Source organism: Sus scrofa, chromosome 12 (genome assembly GCF_054392235.1).
Source record: "Sus scrofa isolate SSC_HxYL_T2T_F1_AM1 chromosome 12, Sscrofa_HxYL_maternal_Yorkshire_Landrace_v2.0, whole genome shotgun sequence".
Taxonomy (NCBI): domain Eukaryota; kingdom Metazoa; phylum Chordata; class Mammalia; order Artiodactyla; family Suidae; genus Sus; species Sus scrofa.
The window spans coordinates 16,216,312-16,240,144 of NC_139394.1; the positions used below are offsets into that span (position 1 = coordinate 16,216,312).

Consider the following 23,833-nt stretch of genomic DNA (forward strand, 5'->3'; position numbering starts at 1 on the left):
GGGAAGATCAATATTTGCAGAAGGAACTGAAAAGGCTGTCAAGTAGTTTTCCTCTAAAAGGACACCTACCCAGGTAACTTTTTATGATTCAGCTCTAACAACTTTTTAAGTAGTATGTAATGCAAAACATTTCAGAACACAGTAAAAGCGAGATTTCACAACTCATTCTAGGATAACTATGGTGTTAAAGCTAGAAAATGTTGTTCGCACACAAAGACAACCGTGAGCCAGTTACACTTATGAACACAAATTAACAATATGAGCAAATTACTAAAAAAAAAAAAAAAAAAAAAGAAAAAAAAAAAATCAAACCCAGGAGTACCTAAGAAGTAATATTATAGTTCTGGGAATAGATAGTAATGACAGTTTTTAACAACACCGTGAATGTACTTAATACCAATGAATGGTACACTTAAATGTTAAAATGGCAAATTTTATGCATACATAATAAAAAACTAGCATAAAAAGGGGGAAATGGAACTAGTTTTTAGTGTTTTTATCTGAAATAAAAACTATTTTACTCAAAGGATTTGCCAGGAGTTCCTGTTGTGGCGCAGTGGTTAATGAATCCGACTAGGAACCATGAGGTCACGGGTTCGATCCCTGCCCTTGCTCAGTGGGTTAAGGATCCGGCGTTGCCATGAGCTGTCGTGTAAGTCACAGACGCAGCTCAGATCCCGCGTTACTGTGGCTTTGGTGTAGGCTGGCAGCTACAGCTCCGACTGGACCCCTAGCCTGGGAACCTAGAAAAGGCAAAAAGGCAAAAAGGAAAAAAAAAAAAAAAAGATTTCCCATATGGGCATAATGTCATAAAGTCATAACAGTGAAGGCTAACCATGGAAAAGAGGGAGTGACTCCCCTTTACTACAAGGGCCATGTGGTAAAGCCCACCTAAGAAAATAATTCAGCATTTAAAAGCCAGATGCCAGAAACATCCAGAGAAACTGCCCACCAGGCAGTGGCTGGTGAATGTGTTATGTATCTAGAGCTATATTTAAAACATGCTGGAAGTTCCTGTCAGGCTCAGTGGACGAATCTGACTAGCATCCATGAGGACACTGGTTCAAACCCTGGTCTCGCTCAGTGGTTTTAAGGATCCGGCATTGCCATGAGCTGTGGTGTAGGCCGCAGATGCAGCTCCGATCTGGCGTTGCTGTGGTTGTGGCAGCTACAGCTCCGATTAGACCCCTAGCGTGGGAACCTCCATATGCCAAAGGTGCGGCCCTTAAAAAAAAAAAAAAAAAATGCTGAATTCCCCATTTAGGGAAAGTCAACTGAAGGCCAAGGAGTCTTTACTTTGCTGGCCCGAATGAAGCACTCTAAGCCAGGACACGCCTTCAGAATGCCAGTGCTACTAAACACTCTAAGAAGATGAGAACATATTAAAAAGAAAACCAAGCTTTCAAAGAATTAACTTTAACACATCTATTTTATTTAAAAACAAAACAAAAACAAAAACTTATGAAAATAAAGCTAACACTTATTTCTAACAAATAGAGATGAGGTAGGAAGTACAAAACTAGAATAAAAATCACCGTAATTCCATTACCCAGAAATGGGTGTCGTTTTTCCCTTTCTATTCAAAAAACAAACTATAACTATTTACTTCTCAAACTTGAAAACAGGGTAAAACACTGTAGTCTGCTTAGTCACTTCAGTTTATCGGAAGTAGTTCTCCCAAAGATACATGTTCTCAAAGTACCTTAATTTCAACCAATAAATATCAACCCACAGTTATCATGATTCTAAATATTCTCCAAGTTGATAATAAGCAGTAATTTAACCCTCAGTCTCTATACCCAGTTCCTCATACTTACCTTGTAAACTTCACTGAAACCTCCTCTACCCAAAAGATGTAACAACAAATATCTGTCATTTAGCGTTGGATGGTCTTTAAATCTGTGGAAACAGGGGATAGATAGCAATAACATCTTGAGGTCAAGGACTACACAATTTTCCATGTTTGCAAAATTTCCAGGATATCTAACATGTTTACATGATTACAGCTGCTGCCAACAGTTTGGCAATTATCACCAACACATCCAATTCTGAGCGTAAAGTAAGTTCTACAGTGCAAGGAATCAGCCTAAGTACAATGAATTATGGAGTCACAACACACAGGTGCCAGTCTCAGCACAGTCACAATCAGACCAGCGACTTCTGTTGACTTCCTTTGCTTTCTGCCCTGCTACAAAGTGTGGGGATGGGGGCAGACCATACACGGATCAGGGATTTTCAAACGTGCTACAGGGGTCCTCTAAACATTCAAGAACCACATGCTCCTGCCATTCATTACATTTTCAAGATAGTTTACATGGCCTTAAAAACAAATTACATTATAAAGTGAGTCATATGTTCTATGTGGACTCATTTTCTTTCTTTAAGTTTTCATGATACAACTGTTTTTCCCATAGGGGATGCCACCTTGTATCATTTTCTAACAATAAGACAAAGAAATGAGAGATTGTGGCAAAAGTAACTTTTATGCTATTTCTACATAATTCCTGATCAGCCTCACTAATAACCCCGAAATTATTTGAGACAGCAGTAATGCATGTGGAAAGAAGTGACATTACTGCATGGTGGTTAGCTTTGGAGTCAGATTCACGGGGGGGTTTTGGTTTGGGTTTTGGTTTTCAGATTCATGTTTCAACTCTTTGATCACATTAGGCCCTGGTCAAGTTAACTTAATTTCTCCAAGGCAGTTTCCAGATCTACATATTGAAGGCGACCACCCCATTAGGCTACTATGATGATTAAGGGACAAAATGTAAGGACACTTAGCACTCCACTTGACACAAAGAGAGAGTTCAATAATGGTAACTCCTGTTGTGTACCATTTCACAGAAAGAAAAGCCCATGGCTCATTTTGGCAAAAAAAAAATGTGTGTGTGTGTGTGTGTGTGTGTATACATATATATACATGTATATAATATAGCTATAGCTTGTGTGTGTGTGTGTGTATATACACACACACACACACACACAAGCTATAGCTATATTAAAACAAACAAACCCAAAAAGCAAAAAACCCATGTTTCAAAGTCAGAAAAATGTGGAAAAGAACAGATTACGGTTAGAAGCCATTTCCCACTTGCAAATACTTTTCACAGTTTTGATTCCTTAAAAGACTTATAAACAACGATGGGCATTTACCTACAATTAATGTGCTGAACTTAGGAGTCTTTCTTAAAAATTTCAACACCTGAATGGCCCACAAAGGTCATTCAGAAACCAAGTGCCATCTCAACCCAATAATCCTTCCACCACACCACACTGTCATCCCATTCTTCCCTTTAATAAGGCTCTGTCGGTAAATCTGATTATAAAGTGTATTTGAATCACTGTGAATACAAAGCTATACTGTTGTAGTGATTTTTGTTTTGTTTTGTTTTGCTATTTTAGGGCCATACCCCATGGCATGTGGAGATTCCCAGGCTAGCGGTCTAATTGGAGCTGTTGCTGCTAGCCTTCGTCACAGCCACAGCAGTGCCAGATCCTTAACCCACTAAGTGAGGCTAGGGATCAAATCCGCAACCTCATGGTTCCTAGTCGGATTTGTTTCCACTGCGCCATGAGGGGAACTCCTGTTGTAGTGATTTCTACTTGTGTAAAAATGCTATGATATATATATAGACATATTTAATATATAAGCCTAATATATTTATATGTTTTAACTAATGCAAATAATAATTTTGTTTGTAAAACTGTATCACACTCTACAACAGAGTTAAATATTCTGTGGAATCATTTATCAAACTTAGATCAAGCAAAAATACTGTTCTAGACCATTCAATTCATCTCAGAAAGTGCTCAGCAATCTCCAACCCAACATACCCCCAAGTTGCTTACTGTGAATTATCTTCATTATGTATCCTTTTTAGTTCCCTGATATGTAGATTTCTAACCCTTTCTAGCCTTTCCAGCTCCGCCTGGATCTCTGCTTCCTCCTGAATTGAAAAGGAAAGAAACAGCTCAAGGACATAGGAAACTTTACCTTTTCAGAATCTTATTTCAAAAACCTAAGCAGACATTTCTCTTGTGAAAAGCTAAGGAAAATGTTTTGTTTCGAAAAAGATTTTTTTAAGAACTGGAATTGTAATCATAAAAAACAAGCCCATAGCAAAATAATAAATAAATTCACACCACACACAGAATATAGCAGGAAAAGAGAAAGTCCTCTCTCTGCCCCCTGCTTTCTCCTCTCCATGCCTATCCCCCCAGAATAACCTCTGTTAAGGTTCTTATATAGGTTTCCAGACATGTTTGTGTGTATACAGGCATTCAATCTTTTTTTTTTTTTTTAAAACAAAAATCAGGTTCTCTACCTGATTCTGTTCCATAAGTAAGGATTACACTTGGTGTCTTAAGTAATTTAAGAGATTAGCAATCTACATCTAAGAAACCTCTGTGAATATCATAAATAAAAATTATATGTAGGTGCCTTTGTGTTACAATATGGCTGGTACAAGACCTTCTCAGCCAGTTTAGGCAAGAGATAAGAGCTTTTGTGATTTAAAACATCACGGTAATTTAAATATCAATTTCAGAACCATCTGCTCTTATTTTATATTTAACTTTTACTAGGGATAATCACTTGTGGAGCCAGATGAGGTATACAGAATTATCTACTGGTATATCTATCGCTGGTGGAAAGAACACTCTTACTGGGTGGCTAGAGTTGATTTTGTAAACTGAAAGAGATGAACTCTGCCTTTAGAATACAAGCCATTACTAAAGATTTCAATATATATGAAGCTATTAATTTGCCCAAATGACCAAATAGCTTAAACACCAAATGTAAACTAAAAACTGCCTTTCTTCAGACAGGTTTTCTCATTATACTCACCTTTTTAAGATGACCTAATCTGAGTTTGAAGATTTCTTCTTGTTCATGGTATTCGGCTAACGTTAACCTAGAACACAATGACACAAATTTCAGTAAATTATCTGAAGTCATAAGTGTGCCTAAAGCGAAATGCCAAAGCATGCTATTCAGTATATTCAGCCTCTAGCTAAAATGACCAAGAGAAAGATTATCTTGTAGTCCTTAGACAAATTTTTATGACTTAACAGATGTGATGTGAAGGAAGGACTTCAAAGCCTGAGTCTAATTTATTAAAAAGTGAGAAAAATACATGAGCTATATTTTTACATTACTTATGAAGTGAGTTTTGTCCCATACCTTATTCAGATGACAATCCATTAGGACAGGTGGCCAAAATTACATGTCTAAAAGTCTTTTTAAAGGCGAAACTAATAAACCAATGTATTTGATTATTTTTGATAACTCTTGGACTTTGATACAAAGAGAACAATACAGTAGACAGAGTCTAGGATCTGGAGTCTGAGGACTAGGGTTCAAAGTATAACTCGGGCCACGTGACCTCAATTTCCTAAAAAAAAGCAAGTGGTGATACCTATCTTAAAAAACTATTGTGGAGTTCCCGTCGTGGCACAGTGGTTAACGAATCCAATTAGGAACCATGAGGTTGCGGGTTAGGTCCCTGCCCTTGCTCGGTGGGTTAACGATCGGGTGTTGCCGTGAGCTGTGGTGTAGGCTGCAGACGCGGCTCGGATCCCACGTTGCTGTGGCTCTGGCGTAGGCCAGTGGCTGCAGCTCTGATTTGACCCCTAGCCTGGGAACCTCCATATGCCACAAGAGCGGCCCAAGAAATAGAAAAAAAAAAAAAAAAAAACCCAAAAAACTATTGTGACTATTAAAATCAGAATATGAAAGGAATCTATAATTTGTAAAAATACTATTTAACACAGTTCTCAAAGGGCTGACTTGATGGATAATCACTCGATTCATGTTCCACCTACCCCAACTGCATCCTCATATCTCAAGAATGAGCATGTAAGAAGTGATATCTTACTCCTCCATCTTCACCCTCTTCACATTCTAGAAGCACACATATATACTTCAAAGTTTTAGATGTCACTGTTTAGATATATTCTAAATAGCAGGAGAAAGAAGAAACAGCTATCCTATCAACCAGGAAGGGCTAAAAAATACAGCCTTTGAGGTCTGACTAAAAGAAAATAAAAACAAGAAGAAATATACCCACCAGGGCTGTTACATCTATCTTTTCATAGCTGTAGAAATACTTACATCTATTACTCCGTATCACACCAGTAAAAAGGGGAGAAAAGAAAAACCATAGCTAAGAATTCTCTCTGCGAAACACATTCAATACCAAGAGAGGAAGGGCTCCAGAGGACTGTTTCTGGCTTCTGGCCAAAGGAATGAGCCAAGTCACAGATACTCTAATTAAAGACTGGACCGAAGGCCTTCCAGCTTGAATTTTACACAGGACTCCAGATGGCAACTGCTCACTGACACACTACTGGCCTAAACTGAATTCTAAGTATTACCCTATGGCAAAAACAAACAAACAAACAAACAAAAAAACACCCCTATGCCCACTTTACGGCTCCTAAACCAATAGTTTTATGTACTCACATTAAGCAATTTCTGAGTAACAGTGGAAGGAGAGTCCCTTCACAAAATATAGGAGTCACGAGAGAAGACAATAACCAGGTTAATGTGTACAATATTTGCCTGAAGAATTCTTTGAATCTGGGCCTTTTTGAAAGGAAATCTTCACTTAGAATCAAGTTTTAAAATATCTGAAGTGAAGATGTTTTCCAAACTTATTCACTGTGCATACACCTTTATTATTATATGTAAAGTAAATATTATTCATCTGCTCATTTCCTCTAAATAAAATGTGAGCTCCTAAGGCTGGGCTGTATCCCCAGCTCTGTATGCTGAATACATAATAAGCATTTAATACAGACTTACTAAATGAATGTCAAGGAAAAGGCTCCCCAACACATCAGGTATGTATGGGGTGAGGACTGGTGTTAAGCCATCTTTCTCACTGGAATGAAGAAAGATACATTTCTGGGATGTCATGAACTCTTAACAATGGTGTAATATAAGTATTACTATACTTGAAGTGGATTATGGATTACTATGTTTCTGTGAACCAATATGGAAACATTAAAGGCAAAAGACATATTAGTCAGTAAATTACATACTATCATTATTTCTTACTATGGCTATCTTTAAATCCAAAATTGAAAGCTTTACAAACTTTTTCCAATAACCAATGTAGCCAATATCCATATACTGATTACAATACCAATGACTTTCTATGAAAAAATATTTTAAATTTCAAACATCGAGAGTTCCCATTGCATTTCAATTACTTATAAACCAGACTAGGATCCATGAGGATGCACGTTCAATCCCTGGCCTCGCTCAGTGGGTTGAGGATCTGGCGTTGCTGTGTCTGTGGTGTAGGCCAGTGGCTACAGCTCAGACTGGACCCCTAGCCTGGGAACTTTCATATGCCACAGGTGTGGCCCTAAAAAGACGAAAAAAAAAGAAAAAACACATCCAATTCAGAAATTGACTTCATGGCTACCATCAATTCCTCAGAGATTTTCTATAGTTATCTGTAGATCTTTTTCTCCTTTTAAGTTTGAAAGCCTCCTGGAGACAGAGATGATGGCTTAAATGTCTTCAGGGTATGCATAAGAAATGTTTTAAATATTAGGTAAGTAATACATAGGTTTTATTTCCCATTCCAATAATACTGTTTAGCTGTCCTGCCTAGTTTGCAAATTACAACCTGCGGGGCCCCTTAGCTCACCATTTGTTCCTGTAACTAAAGTTTTATTGGAACACAATCACATCCATTCATTTACATATTGTCCACAACAGCTTTCAAGCTGTAACAGTACTGAGTTGAGTAGCTACAACGTAGACCTTCTAAGCGTGCAAAGCCTAAGGTGTTTATTGTCTGGCCCATTAGAGAAAAAACCTTGCAAATCCTGTCCCATAGAAAGATTCTCTTAGTGGTCAAGGATGCAAAAATTATTTAGGGGAATATGACATGGGACAGGGTTGAAAAAGGCAGATATCTGTGCTCTGAATATTCTACTCCTATTCATGGTATCTATGGAATAACCACTGACTGGCAGTGAAAAAGATGTCTGCACTGCAACTGAACATACTCCTGCTCTCCTTAGTCCCCAGAATAGGAAAAAATACTGAGAATATCAAGATTTATCTTATTTAGAGGAAATGTCCTTTTCCTAAAATAATAGCTATTTTTTCCTTAGGTTAAACCTAAATTTGTGACTGTTAACTAGTGCTCTTTAGACTACTAAAGGGCATTCTTTTTTGTTGTTGTTGTTCGTTTTTGTCTTTTCAGGGCTGCACCCATGGCATGTGGAGATTTCCAGGCTAGGGGTCTAATCAGAGCTACAGCTGCCTGCCTACACCAAAGCCACAGCCACAGCCACGCCAGATCCAGCCGGATCTGCAACCTACACCACAGCTCATGGCAATGCAGGATCCTTAATCCACTGAGTGAGGCCAGGGATCGAACCCACAAGCTCATGGTTCCTAGTCAGATTCGTTAACCACTGAGCCACGACAGGAACTCCCTAAAGGGCATTCTTTAGCTATGCATTCTTCTATTTGAAATAGTAGGCACATAATCCCCATAAGATGATACCAACATACCACAACCTGAAACCACACATAAGAATTGTATCATTTGAATACCCAATGACTCATATTTGTTGTAAGAGTGGCCAAAAATCACATCACCAGGTTAAACGACATTGTTTCTCCCTCTCATGCGAAACTTCCTAAATAAGATCAGGGCTAAGAAAATGAGTTAATTTTATATAGCTTTTATATGAGTTGGGCAAATTCATTAATGTAACTAAAAAGAAAGCTTAAGCTCCAGACATCTCCGTAATTTATCCCTTTTTCCAGTGGCACTCAATAGGCCATTTGCATTTTAGGGGAGAACACAGTATCTCAGTGCACATCAATAAAGAACATACGTTTCATTCTCAGCTCCGTTGGTCTTGCTTTTTCGCTGTTTCTGCTCATTGGTTGCTGGAGGGGCCTGTCCCATGGCAGGAGGTTTCCGCTTTGCTAACATTTTTCGTTGTCTTTCTATCTCTTCCCTCTGTGAATTTATCCTTTCCTGTTGCCTAGAAGTACAAAAGAAGTTGCACAGAGGAAGAATGTCAAAATATTTTTAACATGGCTATAGAACAAACATATTCGACAGATTTCAGAAAAAGTAAATCCCTTTAAGTAAAGCAGAGATTTTATTTTATTTATTTTTTTTTTTTTTTTGGGTGGTGGTCTTTTTGCCTTTTTTGGCACCGCTCCCGTGGCATATGGAGGTTCCCAGGCTAGGGGTCTAATCAAAGCTGTACCTACCAGCCTACACCAGAGCCACAGCAACGCAGGATCCAAGCTGCGTCTGCAACCTACACCACAGCTCATGGCAACGCCAGATCCTTAACCTACTGAGCAAGGCCAGGGATCAAACCCGCAACCTCATGGTTCCTAGTCGGATTCGTTAACCACTGTGCCACGACGGGAACTCCAGCAGAGATTTGATTTTTTTTTCGGCCATGCCTGTGGCATATGGAAGTTCCTGAGCCAGGGACAGAATTTCCACCATAGCAGTGATCCAAGCCACAGCAGTGACAACACTGGATCCTTAACCCACTGAGCCACCAGGAGGGAACTCTCTTTTTTTTTTTTTTTTTTTAATTAAATAATAATTATTATTTTTTTTAATCACAGCTGTAGCTGTATAATGATCACCATAGTCTAACTAGGAGGGAACTCTTGAGATTTGATTTTCAACTTCAGGTTGGAAGACTCAAATATTTGGTGACAGAACGGTTTTTTTGGAATTACCGTATTTTTTTTTTTTTTTTTTTGGTCTCTTTAGGGCCACACCCGCAGCATATAGATGTTCCCAGGCTAGGGGTCTAATCTGAGCAACAGCTACCAGCTTACACCACAGACACAGCAACGCCAGATCCAAGCCATGTCTGCAACCTACACCACAGCTCACGGCAAAGCCAGATCCTTAACCCACCAAGCAGGGCCAGGGATCGAACCCGCAACCTCATGTTCCCAGTCGGATTCATTTCCGCTGCGCCACGATGGGAACTCCTATTTTTTAATTGGATTTAAGTTTCCTCAAATTTTATCTAGAAAGATATCAAATTTGAAGGGTGCTAAACAAAGCAAAAAAGATTTTCCTTCTAAATCTATAATTTATTCTAGTCTAAGTGGGCTCTTACTACTCCCCAAGTCATTCCCAGTCACTGATATGCTGAAACTTAAACTAAGCTAAGTTTAGAGAAAGCAAAATGAAGCCTTTCAACTAGTAACAACTCCTCAGGAAACAGCATGTAAAATAAATGAATAAAAAACATATATAAAGACTTTTGAGAATACTGTTTCCATTAGATATTTCCTAACAAGATGTCTAACTTTTCTCTTTAAAAAAAAAAAAAATTATTTGCTTTCTTTTTAGGGCCACACCTGTGGCTTACAAGGTTCCCAGGCTAAGGACTGAATAGGAACTATAGCTGCTGGCCTATACCACAGCCACAGCAATGCCAGATCCAAGGTGCTTCTGCAGCCTATGCTGCAGCTTGTGGCAACACTGGATCCTTAACCCCAATGAGTGAGGCCAGAGATCAAACCTGCATTCTCAGGGATAACATTTGGGTTCATAACCCAGTGAGCCACAACGGGAACTTCAATGTCTGACTTTTCTATAGTAAACTAGTTTACAAATTGGGAGTCAATAAAAATAACATTATAAGTCATCTACTTCCTCTCATGTATCCTGCTACCTGACAGATAACTAAGGTTTATAGACTTGGTATATGAAACGTACACCACGATTTTAGATTACCCACTTAACAAACTAAAACAAATCACCTATCATCATAGTTGATTTGACAGTCAAATGCTCATTCCCTTCTCCTTCTCTTTCTACCATGCTTCTGCCACCCCAATCTCCTTTTCTTGATCCAACTTTCACATATGCAGAATGAGAGAATCTAATTTTTTAAACCTACATTCTCAAATATAATCTACTCTACCCTCTTCCCTGAATACTATAGTTGTCAGTCTCTAGAACTTTTCCAGACTCAAATATATCTTTCTTGGAAGAACAGCGACCAGAAAAAGACTATACCACAGAGTAGATGCCCATAATACGTTTTATGCTGTCACATCTAGAAGGGCAACACTGTCAGCAAGGTTAACCTAATGAGAATGCTGCAAATAAAAATCCATTCATCTGATAATACAATTCCCTTAGCTTCAAGATGAACTGAACTGGGTTACTGATTAGACACCAATTTAACAGCAGAGTGGAAATTTTAATTCAAGCGTTGTCTGTCTGAAAAAAACCTTTAACCACCATTACAGATATGCCTTTCCCTCCAAAATATATGTATATGAATAATTCATGGCTCGAAAGAATTCTGGATTGAGACAACAGAATCCTTAGGTAAAATCATAATCTTCCTTGAAGTGTCTTTGAGAAAAGCATTTAATTTCTCTGAATATGAGTTTCCTAATCAAAAAAAATTGATAAAATATCTTTAGTTGATTTTCTACCCTTTCAAGGGCATGAGTTCAAGGCACTCTGAACTCTCTGAAGATAACCACACAATACACAGTTTAACTATAATTCATAACATGCTAATAGAGTGCCACATTTTATCCTTGAAGAATAACTGCTTTGGAAGATTGAGATTTTAGAAATTTTCCTTATAAAATATAAAATAAAACTGATTTCCTATTGTTTACAGGGAGAATCCATGTATTTAACTTCCAAATTCACAAAGAAAGGAATCCCAGAGCCATCATATATAAACCATAAACACAGGGTATTCTGGTGCCAAAACGCCTTTGGGGACATCTTCAACTATACATTCTGAGAATAAGGGAGCTTGCTTGGACATGAAAACTGATGTATTAGAGATCAATGTTACAGACAATAAGGATTCCCACATTAACTCTTGATATTCTTAAAACTATTTAGCTATTTATAACTATAAATAAAAATCATCTAAAGGTAGTTTATCAGTGATACTTCATTTAAGTTATTTTGGGAATACAAAGTCTCATTTATGTCAATAAACTGTTACTTCTTTCAGAAGAGCCATGTCTTATCAACCTCTCTACCTCTAACACAAAGGAAACTGCCTTTTACAGGGCTGATCCTTAACTATTTCTTGCACTGTATCAATTTTACAGGATGCCCGCCCATCACCACCCACAGAAAGAATATTTCTACTATTTTTTACAAAAGTATTAACAACCTGATAAATTTATCTCACTCAAATCTAAATAACTATAAAAAGCCATTCCCTGGAAAAGAAACCACCACAATCAGCCTTAGGGAGCATTATCAGTTGAACTGTGTCACCAAAAAAGATATATTAAAGTCCTAACCCCAGGACCTCGGATTATGACCTTTGGAAACAGGAGTCACTGAAGATTAGTTAAAATAAGGTCATACTGGAAAAGCGTGGGCCCTTACGCCAGTATAACTGATGTCCTCATAAGAAAAGGAGAGAAAACGCAGAGATGCATAGAGGGAGCACCATGTAAAGATGGAGGCAGAGTGAGGCAGTGCTACCATATGCCACAGAACATCAGAGAAGGATCCTTCCTAGAGGCCTCAGAGGGAGCGTGGTCCTGCCAACACCTTGACTTCAGGTTTCTGGCCTCCTAAACTGTGAGAGAATAAATTTATGTTGTTTTAAACCACTCAGTTTATGGTTATTTAGTGACAATAGCCCTAGGAAACATTTACAGGCACCTTCAGCAGCAAATTTGTATTCCAGAATTCAACCATACTATGCAGAAGTAGTAGAAGAGGTATTAAAAAGACAAATGCAGATATATTTGACATTATTTTAGCCCAAATAATTTTAGTGGTGATCTTCAGATAGTGTCTGAATATCCCAGATAAGACTTTTTAAAGAGTCCCAGGATTTCACATGTTCTGTGTCTACTGGGAACTATGAAAAGGTATGTACTCCCGTTTTATAGCCATTTATAGAATCAACAAAAAGAGTTGTTTACAAATATCACATATTGGAGTTCCCGTCATGGCTCAGTGGTTAACAAACCGGATTAGTATCCATGAGGATGCGGGTTCAATCCCTGGTCTCACTCAGTGGATTAAGGATCCGGCATGGCCATGAGCTATCGAGTAGGTCACGGATGTGGCTCGGATCCCACATTGCTGTGGCTGTGGCATAGGCTGGCAGCTGTAGCTCCAATTCAACCCCTAACTTGGGAAATTCCATATGCCACAGGTGTGGCCCTAAAAAAGTGAAAAAATAAAAATTAAAAAACAAAAATCACATATCACTTATATGTGGAATCTAAAAAACAGATTCACAAACATAGAAAGCAAACCTATGGTTACCAAAGGGAAAAGTGGGAAAAGAATAAATTTGGAATTTGGGATTAACAGACACACACTACTATATATAAAATAGATAAACAACAAGGACCTACTGTACAGCACAGGGAGCTATATTCAGTATACACACACACACATATATATATATTGTGTGTGTGTGCACGCGAGTGCTTTCTAGGGCTGTACACACGGCACATGGAGCTTCCCAGGCTAGGGGTCTAATCAGAGCTGCAGCTGCCAGCCTATGCCACAGCCACAGCAACACCAGATCCGACCCATGCCTGCTACACGCACCACAGCCCATGGCAACACTGGATCCTTAACCCATTGAGAGAGGCCAGGGATCAAACCTACAACCCCAGGGTTCCTAGTCGGATTCATTTCCACTGCGCCATAAGGGGATCTCCATATATTCAGTATCTGTTAATAATCTATAATGGAAAAGAATCTGAACAAGAATACCTATATATATGTGTGTGCATATGTATATTGTATAACTGAATCACTTTGCTTACACTTGAAACATTAAATTGTCTCTCATTATGGATCATGTGACCAAGAATCAGATGGTTCACAAGAAATCACTTTAAAATGGGATTCTATAATTCTTTATACACCAAAACAAACATGTGGACTAGCATTACATGCTATGAAGTTCAATTTACTCCCTCTGATACTCCATATCTTAAATGACTACAATTTTGTATATAAGTCAAATCCCATTATTCTAATGTTGTTTACATAAAGAAAACATAAAGAAAATCTTACTAAAGGATTTTTTTATTGCCTTTCCACTGACTATTTGACACTTTAAGATGTGCTTTAAGTAATCATGTACTGAATAACATAACTACTTTCTTAGAAACATAAGCTACTTTTTCAACAGGTTCAAACCTACTTTTCTGAAAAATTACTAACCTGGTCAAGAAACATTATGAAGCTGGAGTTCCCACTGTGGCTCAGCAGAAAGGAATCTGACTAATATTGATGAGGATGCAGATTCCATCCCTGGCCTCACTCAGTGGGTTAAGGATCCAACATTGCCATGAGCTGTGGTATAGGCTGCAGACGTGGCTAGGATCTGGCATTGCTATGGCTGTGGTGTAGGCCAGTAGCTATAGATCCAATTCAACCCCTAGCCTGGGAACCTCCATGTGCCATGGGTGCAGCCCTAAAAAGACAAAAAGAAACATTACAAATCTGATACTGATCCTATTAGACAGTAAATCTTCTGTTTCGGGAACTTAATAAAGATCATTCAAAAAAAGAGCCAAGGAATAAAGTGAGAACAAAAGAACAGGTATTGAGGCTCCTGTTGAGACTATATTGGATTATTTGATTAAATTTTTAGTATCTTGAGGTTTGTCTCTTACTATAAAACCTAGTATTGCTGCCTGGTGTTCAACTTACCTTAGCCACTAAATTATGTGTCATGGAGTTTCTTACACACAGATGATTATCATTTGTGAGGATATCAGACACAGGTTTTTACAACCAAAGAATTTCAATTTCTGGAATTCCTGTTATGGCTCAGTGGTTAACAAATCCAACTAGGAACCATGAGGTTGCGATTTCAATCCCTGGCCTTGCTCAGTGGGTTAAGGATACGACATTGCCGTGAGCTGTGGTGTAGATTGCAGATGTGGCTCAGATTCCGCGTGGCTGTGGCTCTGGTGTAGGCCGGCGGATACAGCTCTGATTGGACCCCTAGCCTGGGAACCTCCATATGCTGAGGGAGCGGCCCTAGAAATGGCAAAAGACCCAAAAAAAAAAAAAAAAAAAAAAAATTTAAATTTCTACATTAAAATTAAGAACGGGAATTAACTTTAAAAAATAAAATACCCCCCGCCAAAAAAAGGAGTTCCTGTCATGGCACAGTGGTTAACAAATCCGACTAGGAACCATGAGGTTGAGGGTTCGATCCCTGACCTTGCTCAATGGGTTAAGGATCTGGCGTTGCCGTGAGCTGTGGTGTAGGTCGCAGACACGGCTCGGATCCCGAGTCGCTGTGGCTCTGGTGTAGGCTGGTGGCTACAGCTCCGATTTGACCCCTAGCCTGGGAACCTCCATATGCCGCAGGAGCGGCCCTAGAAAAGGCAAAAAGACAAATAAATAAATAAAATACCTACAATTAATAGATATCAGCCAGAAACAGCTTCCCAAGAGAACAGATGGATAGTCTGCAGTTTATGTGACTTAAAATCATGAAAAAATGATATCCACTTAGGAGAAACAACCCTGGTTAGGGATTTCATTTAGATAGTCCCAATTTCTCTGGTCTGGTGGCTCTACAGCAAAGTCATCATTTTGTATACTAAGTATCTAAGATTTCTAGAACCTCCTGGGCATCAGGTTGCTTATAGAATATAAAGCTAAAATACTGCTACTATCAGTAAAAACTGTAATCATTCTTAAAAGTAATTTTATATCTCTATACAAATCTACTACCTTGTGAGTTTAAGTCGTTGGACATTTTAAAAACTGTCACGTGAGGAGTAACCACTGTCAAGGGCTGGCAGTAGTCACTGTCACATCGGGGACACAGTCTGAGCATCAGGTGATTTGGCAGTGATGGAGGATACAAGTTATTGTCTGTCCTGGGCTGGCAGGCCACTTCCAGGGCAACGTGCACATCTTGGTCAGGGTGTTATTATGGAACAGGTATCATGGCTCCACGCAGCAGCCAGTTACACCACCCTGGTGCAACTCTGCTATCGCCAGCCGCCTATGTGTAGAATGGATGCTGTTCAGAGGCTCTGGCACCAGGCCTAATTCAAAAGACTATTTATCACACCCAAATATGCATATGTGAGGTACATTTGAGAGGTAAAAATAATATCTACACTAAGTTGGAAATTCATGTATCACATATAAAGCACTGATGACTAATGTATAATCCAGAGGTTAGTTTTAACAAAGTATTATTAATAATATCAGTATCTGTACTTTTCTTTTAGACATAAATTTGTTATTTATGTTTCACTACTACTCAAAAGTAGTTTGACCCTCTGATCAATGCTCAGTAATTTATTCCAGCAAGACAGAAAAGGTAGGAAAGGACATCTATGGAACCCTTCAACTCACACTGATCCACAGATCAGAAGTTTGAGACCCCATTATTTAAAATATCATGTTTTGTTTTGTTTTTTAAATACCATGTGACATCTTTTCCCCAAACAAGAGTCTCAGCTGGAAATGATCCAACAAATCAAAAGAAATTCAAAAATACACCATAAGGTACAACATGAAGTCCTGAGCTAATATTAGCTATTTACACAGCTGGAATTTAAGGATTTTAAATGTTAATTCCCACCCTGGAGTAAATACTTGGATGTTTCAAAGTTATAATAAAGTGAAAAAGTGCTCGAGACTCCAAGTTGCTTATGGGCACAGGAGGTGGGGCTGGTCATCAGCCTGACCATGCACGGGCTCAGTCCTTGCCTCTGATGACTGGACACTTTTCCCTTAAAGGGCCTCAAGGACATGTCCTATCCGGCTCTTCCAGGGCTTTATTTTATTTTATACATTCCTTGGGTCTTTTTCCATTTCATTTTTCGGTGGACCCAGAATAAATGTTCAGCCAACTCTTCACAAAAATCTAAACATAATTATTACATATCAGAGTTCCTGTCATGGCTCAGTGGTAACAAACCTGACTAGTATCCATGAAGACACAGGTTTGATCCCTGGCCTTGCTCAGTGGGTTAAGGATCCAGCGTTGCTGCGAGCTAAAGGGTAGCTCACAGACATGACTTAGATCTGGCATTGCTATGGCTGTGGGGTAGGCTGGCAATTACAGCTCCGATTCCAACCCTAGCCTGGAAACGTTCATATGCTGCAGATGCGGCCCTAAAAAGAAAAACAGAAAAAAATTTAAATCTAAGCCAACTTTGCAATTCTCAATTTAATCATCACAATTCACTTACTTGATAAGGTTCTGGAAAGCATAACCATCTGTCCACTGTTCAGTGAATGAGGCCCCATGTCGGACAGTGGTAAAGTGGCCCAATCTCAAGCGATCTTGCATGCTTTTATCTCTACACGCCATCTTCTCTTGTTTTGACTTAGGGGAAAAGGACAAATAGAAAATATTTTTATTTTTCTATGAGAACTCATATACAGCATTACATTTATTTTTTTGTACTATAATGTTTAATGCTCAGTACAACTAGCTAAGTCAACACTGACTTCAGGAAGTACCCTAAAGTTTTAAATAAATGTTGTATATTAACATGAACCTTATTATTCCTGTCATACAAATGGAAGAAAGTGCTTTCCTTTCTATAAAATTAATGGAATAAGAGATGAAGCAAAGTTCTCTCCTCACTATCTTTGACATTAATAAAATAATTCACTTCTCTTTTATCAGTGTTCCCTATCTTTTTAACAGCATTTCAAAGATTTTAGCAAAAGTAACCACTAGTCTGTCTTAAACTTGTAATAATTTCATTAGGAAGTAATGCCATCTTAAAATTTTCATCGTTAAGTAAGTGCTAGAGATGTAATTTTTTTTTAATGTTCAAGAAATAGTTACTAATATCTATTGAAGGCAAGTTGCAACTAATCAGTTACTACCATAAAGACACCAGCCAATTAAAATAATCATACGCAAGTATATGACACTCAACTTTTAAAGCACAAAACATTTAATTATCAGATTATTACATACATTTTAAGTTACTCCAAATACCATCTCTGAAATGGAAATAGAACTACTGCTAAACGTTTGTAATAGTAACAGGAAAACATGCTTTAATTAATAGGATGAATGTAAGAACTCTGGAAAGCAACAGCCCAAATAAACTCAACTAGGACAAGATGCCCCTGTCCAACCAATGTTACACTCAAAGTAATACACAGTCATAAAAAATGTCCCAAGTTATCACTCCAGACGGCTGGTCCAGTGTCCATGCAAGAAAGAATTCTAATTGTCAAATCATTAAGAGTCTTTTCCTAAGAAGCCCTACTTTGAAATACTTTCATTTTAGGTAAAGAGTAAGAAGCCACACCAATGACACACACTAAGCATCTTGGGATAGAGAATTCAGGCCACCACTAATCAGTTACCTTTTCTATAAGGAGTTTCTTGCTCATTGTCACACATCGATTTAATCGTTCTTTATATTTCTCTAACATCTTTTGCTGTTCATCAATCTGCCGTCTCAAATCACAGTTGGCCTTTGATAGAAAAATATTTTTTTATTAGCTCCAAGGAGACAGAGTAATACAAAAAGTTGCGAAGGAGTCTGAAAACCATTTCTGTTGTTAAATTAAAAGCAAAATTATGGTTCAAAGAAGTAAGAGTGACTATGTCTTTTTTAAAAAGGTAAACACTTCATTCCTGATTCTCTCTTATTAAACTTATTTATTAAAGATGAATTCTGGGAGTTTCTGCTGTGACACAGTGGGTTAAGAATCCAACTACAGTGGCTTGGTCACTGCGGAGGTGTGGGTTCAATCCTCTGCCTGGTGCAGTGGGTTAAAGGATCTGGTGTTGCCACAGCTGCGGCATGGGTTGCAGCAGTGGCTTGGATTCAGTCCCTGGTCTGGGAACTTCCATATGCCACAGGTGCAGCCAGAAAATTTAAAAAAAAAATTTTAACATGAATTTGGTTATTAGAAGTGGGAAGATTTTTCTATTGATATTTTATTCCTCCCCAAAGCCAGTGACAGATAAATCTAGTATGTCACACATGCTTAAACTTTAACAAAATAAAAGAAAAAACCAACACTGAATAAATGTTTAAAATTCATATGGAGTTCCCGTCATCCGTGTACTAGAAATGAATCCCACTAGAATGCATGAGGTTTCAGGTTTGATCCATGGCCTAGCTCAGTGGGTTAAGGATCCAGCAGTGCCGGGACCTATGGTGTATGCAGGTCATAGTTGCAGCTCGGATCCCGCGCTGCTGTGGCTGTGGCCAGCAGCTACGGCTCCAATTTGACTCCCAGCCTGGGAATATCCATATGCCACGGATGCAGTCCTAAAAAGCAAAAAAAAAAAAAGGATCCAGCGTTGCCATGAGCTGTGGTGTAGGTCGCAGACACTGCTTGGATCTGAAGTTACTATGGCTGTGGCATACAAAGGCCAGCAGCTACAGCTCTGGTTCAACCCCTAGCCTGGGAACCTCCATATCCTTCGGGTACAGCCCTGAAAAGACAAGAAAAAAATTAAAATTCATAGAAAGGGTCTAAGCACTTTCATTTCCTACAGATTAAGTACTTATGAAAACATAATAAAATTTTTAAAAATCTAATAATCTTTATGTTCAATTGTCCTTTTTTCTATTCTTCTTTCCAAAGAAAAAGAGACATGGATTTACACAAACATTTCTTACCAAAGAATCCAGGCACACCCATGCCCACATAAGACAGAACCAACAAACAAGTTGAATATATGTCTTGGTTCAAGAACACCAGAACGTAAGTATGCAGCTAATTTAGGCGTGGTCAGAAGGATGGACTAAGTACTTTGAAAAAGTCAAGCCTGCTACAATAGCAGAGAAGGAAAGAATCACTAAGGTAAATTCTGATTTGCATCTTCTAAATTTATTCTGCATTAAACAAAAGATATCTCCTTTTTTGGCAAATAAATGATACTTCATAATAATCTGCTTGAACTATGGGGGAAAAAATCTAGTATTTCCCAATCCATTATAGAAGTATTTCTATAAGAGTAAAAAACAAAAGATGGAAGGTACACACTCAATTTTTGAGACTTTTCAGCCTTGCTTTAAAGTGACTAGTGTACAACAGCTTCCATCTCCAAATTTCTACTCTCTTCATAAATATAATTTCTTCCTATTAGTTCTTCTAATAAAGCCCTAGATTCTAAGTTCCACATTATCAAACACAAAGTACATTTGGGTGAATATGACTAATTACTAATACTTTAAAATCTGCAAGCCAAAAAAATAAATCTGCAAGCCAAAGATTATGTAATGTTTATGTGAAATTCAATTTGTTTTTGGAAAGTGAGCATTCACGTGAAATCTATAATCAAATATATAGAATCAATCAATCTCTGGCAGCTTATTTAAAATTTTAAGAACTCTAAATTTTTGTAGTATCTAACACTTTCTTTTCCCCTATTTTCTTAGTGGCATCTGCTGCACATCCAAGTTCCCCGGCTAGGGGTCAAATTGGAGCTGCAGCTGCCAGTCTAGGCCATGGCCTCAGCAATCTGAGCCACACATGCGACTTCTGGCAATGCCTGATCCTCTACCCATTGAGCCAGGGATTGAAGCCACATCCTCAAGGACTCTATGTTGGGTTCTTCACTGACTGAGCCACAATGGGAACTCCTCTAACACTAATATTTTTGTGTTCAGGTTTAAAATAGCACCTGGCTAGCAGCTCCTGACACAGCCTTACCCAACATCTCACTAAAATAGAAAAACTCAATGAACAGTGCGTGCCTGTCTGAAAGGAGATCTAGAGAGCAGTGGTCGCTCCTCTTGTCCCTCCAGATCAGAAACATAAGCTCTAATCAATTTGAAAAAATGGCAGCTGTCCTTCAGCATCTCCTTTTTTGATATATCCATTTCACTGGCACAGCTCTATATCAAAAAAACAAAAAACAAAAAACAAAACAAAACTACAGTCTTCAGAAAGCAAGGAGTAGAGCGAGGGTAGTGGTGAGTAAAGGGAATATACTGCTTCCTGGAAAAGGAGAGTGGACCTCTTTTGAACCCAAAAAGAGTCCTAAGTTAGGATTAGTTTTTCATATTCTCCATCTTCTCAATCTTAGAAAGTCAGGTCCTAAAGGAAGATCAAAAGCCCATGCTTGTTTATCAGTCCAGCAGAGCTACTCTAGACAAAAACCTGCCAGTACTAACTTGGGTTAGGAGCTTTTAAAACCCACAATACCTAATTATGAACACTGGCAATTCAACCAACACCCAAGTGAAAAGAGAAGGAGTAACAGTAACCTCAGGCAAACATACATATACGCTAACAATGAAAGATGTAGATAGGTATGCACCTAAACATGGCTGTCCTCACTGAGAGCTGCAAAAAAGCAAACAAACAGGCCTAAGGAAAAATATTTCTGAGTATAAAAGGGAACATCATTTTGAGAACAATGAAAATGATCTTCCTATGGAAATCAAAGGAACATTTTCCATGAAAAGAACACCTTCCATGAAATGCAAAAAAAAATTTTTTTAAAAAAAGCCAAAATCCACAAAGAATGTACAGAATGGGATGAGAAAGTGAATTAGATAATGAAAAAAGCAGGTAAATTCAAAATATAAATAACAGAATCAATATTCACACAGTTGCAATAAAGAGCAGGAACTATATAGAAGCCAATTAACATTTAGTGAGATTCAGAAGAGAAGGGCAGGAGTTCCTGTCATGGCTCAGTGATAACAAACACGAGTGAGAATGCAGGTTCGACCCCTGGCCTCACTCAGTGGGTTAAGGATCTGGCATTGCCATGAGCTGTGCTGTAGGTTGCAGACATAACTTGGATCCCTAGATGTTATGGCTGTGGCATACGCTGGCAGCTACAGCTCCAATTCAAACCCTAGCCTGAGAAATGCCATATGCCATAGGTACAGCTCTAAAAAGCGGAAAAAAAAAAAGATGAGAAAGAAGGGCAATCATTTTAAATGAGACATAAAATGACAGAATAAAAGAGACCAGAGATTCACGTTATAAATCAAAGAAGCAGCAACATAAGATGGAAAAAGGCAAAAATTAAACATAACCCTGCATTTCAGGAATAAAAATTCAGAGACATATATGTAGACGTACTGTTGCCAAATTTTTTTGAATACAAGAATAAAGCCAGGGAGTGGAGGTGTAAGGGTAGTAACAGTCATCGCGGAAAACATTATAATGTTTTTTCCTTTGGCCGTCTCTAAAAGATTAAATGCTAGAAAAACTTAAATGGGGTATGCACATGTTACACTGGGAAGGTGAGAGGAGGTGGTCAATAGGTTATAACATAAAAATCTTACACACACAGTGCTCTCCTTTATGTGAGAAGGCAAGAGAGAATTCTCAGCTCACCAAAAATTTAACACTGATACCTTCTTCTTGAAAAACAATTACTTAAAAATGAATTCCAGTCAATCAAGAGATAAACTAAGAATACAAAAACTGTGATTAGGAGTTTCCATTGTGGCACAGTGAAATGAATCCGACCAGTATCTGTGAGGATGCAGGTTTGATCCATGGCCTCACTCAGTGAGTTGGGGATCCAGCATTGCCATGAACTGTGGTGTAGGCTACAGACACCTATACCCCCACTGCTGTGGCTATGGTATAGGCTGGCAGCTGTAGCTCTGATTTGACCCCTAGCCCGGGAACCTCCATGTGCAGCAACCCCCCTGTCCCCCCCAAAAAACACCGAGTTCCCATCATGGCTCAGCAGTAACGAACCCAAATGGTATCCATGAGGACGTGGGTTCAATCCCTGGACTCACTCACTGGGTTAAGGACCCAACGTTGCAGAGAGCTGAGGTGTAGGTCACAGACACGGCTCGGATCCTGCGTTGCTGTGGCCGTGGTATAGGCCAGCAGCTGTAGCTCTGATGTGACCCCTAGTCTGGGAACATCCATAGCTGTGGTAGAAGTTACAGCTGTGGCTCAGTTTCAATCCTTGGCCCAAAAATTTCCATATGCCGTGTGTGCAACCATTAAAAAACAAAACAAAACAAACGAGTTTAAGTAGTTATTATAAATCTGGTCCTAAAACTATCTATAAATGTAAGAACTATTCTTAAACAAAATAGTTTAATATAATAATACTCTAAGAACATCAGATTTTACTCATTAAGACCAGGCCTATAGTTTAGATTTAGGCTAAATTCCAGATTTTATATAGGAGTGGGTCAAACACACTATTTAATACTATATTTTGTTAATTAAAATATAGGTAAAATTTTTTAGAGGAGAGATTATCACAAATACAGTGATATCTTTATTATTAAACTGAATCTTTATTCAAACAAAGTCTCACACAATAAGAAACAGTGATAAAAGGAAGGCTGCAGATCTCCACCCAGCTGTATCTAGGACCCTGGAAGTTCTGCTATAGAACAGAGCCCCACAGAGCCAGTGTGAAAACTACTGCATTAGTACAAATAAGGATCAAATCTACACCTTCTAAATCACTGAAGAAGATTAAAATGTTAGCCAATTTTACTTCTAAATTGGTAGTATTTATGTATAGATGCATTTATACATATATATACATACACACACATATGTACACATACTACAAACAGCTCAGAAAATTACTTAAGTAAATGTACCAGATGATTTACCTCAGTTACTGAAATAATGGTTGTCTTATTTTTCAATATCCTCTAAATTTATAAAAAACATGCATTGTTTTTATAATAAGAAAACAATAAACCTTAAAATTTTTTTTCTTTTTCTTGTTTTGCCATGCCCACAGCATGTGGAATTCCTGGGCCAGGAACTGAACGTGTGCCACAGTAGGGACCCAAGTCACTGCAGTGACACCATCTGATGCTTAACTTGCTGAGCCACAAGATAAATTCTAAAAAAAATTTTTTTAC

At 38.4% G+C, this 23,833-nt stretch overlaps 1 protein-coding gene and 1 long non-coding RNA gene across 24 annotated transcripts in view; one reads left to right on the forward strand and one right to left on the reverse strand.

Annotated features, from left to right (window-relative positions):
- The window catches only part of LOC146398066 (uncharacterized), a 1,038,644-nt gene that overhangs the window by 585,381 nt on the left and 429,430 nt on the right, over positions 1-23,833 (forward strand). The window lies entirely within an intron of this gene.
- TLK2 (tousled like kinase 2) overlaps positions 1-23,833 on the reverse strand; it is a 142,628-nt gene that overhangs the window by 25,785 nt on the left and 93,010 nt on the right. For 22 of the 23 annotated variants that reach the window (XM_084984142.1, XM_084984135.1, XM_084984140.1 and 19 more), the window contains 6 exons: positions 18,366-18,476; positions 17,225-17,361; positions 8,872-9,024; positions 4,850-4,916; positions 3,853-3,950; positions 1,818-1,899 (listed from right to left, as the gene is read on the reverse strand). In XM_084984142.1, coding sequence (XP_084840268.1) covers positions 1,818-1,899; positions 3,853-3,950; positions 4,850-4,916; positions 8,872-9,024; positions 17,225-17,361; positions 18,366-18,476 — 648 coding nt within the window. Of the gene's footprint in view, positions 1-1,817; positions 1,900-3,852; positions 3,951-4,849; positions 4,917-8,871; positions 9,025-17,224; positions 17,362-18,365; positions 19,419-23,833 lie in introns of all 23 variants that reach the window. The other variant, XM_084984143.1, reaches the window with a different exon arrangement.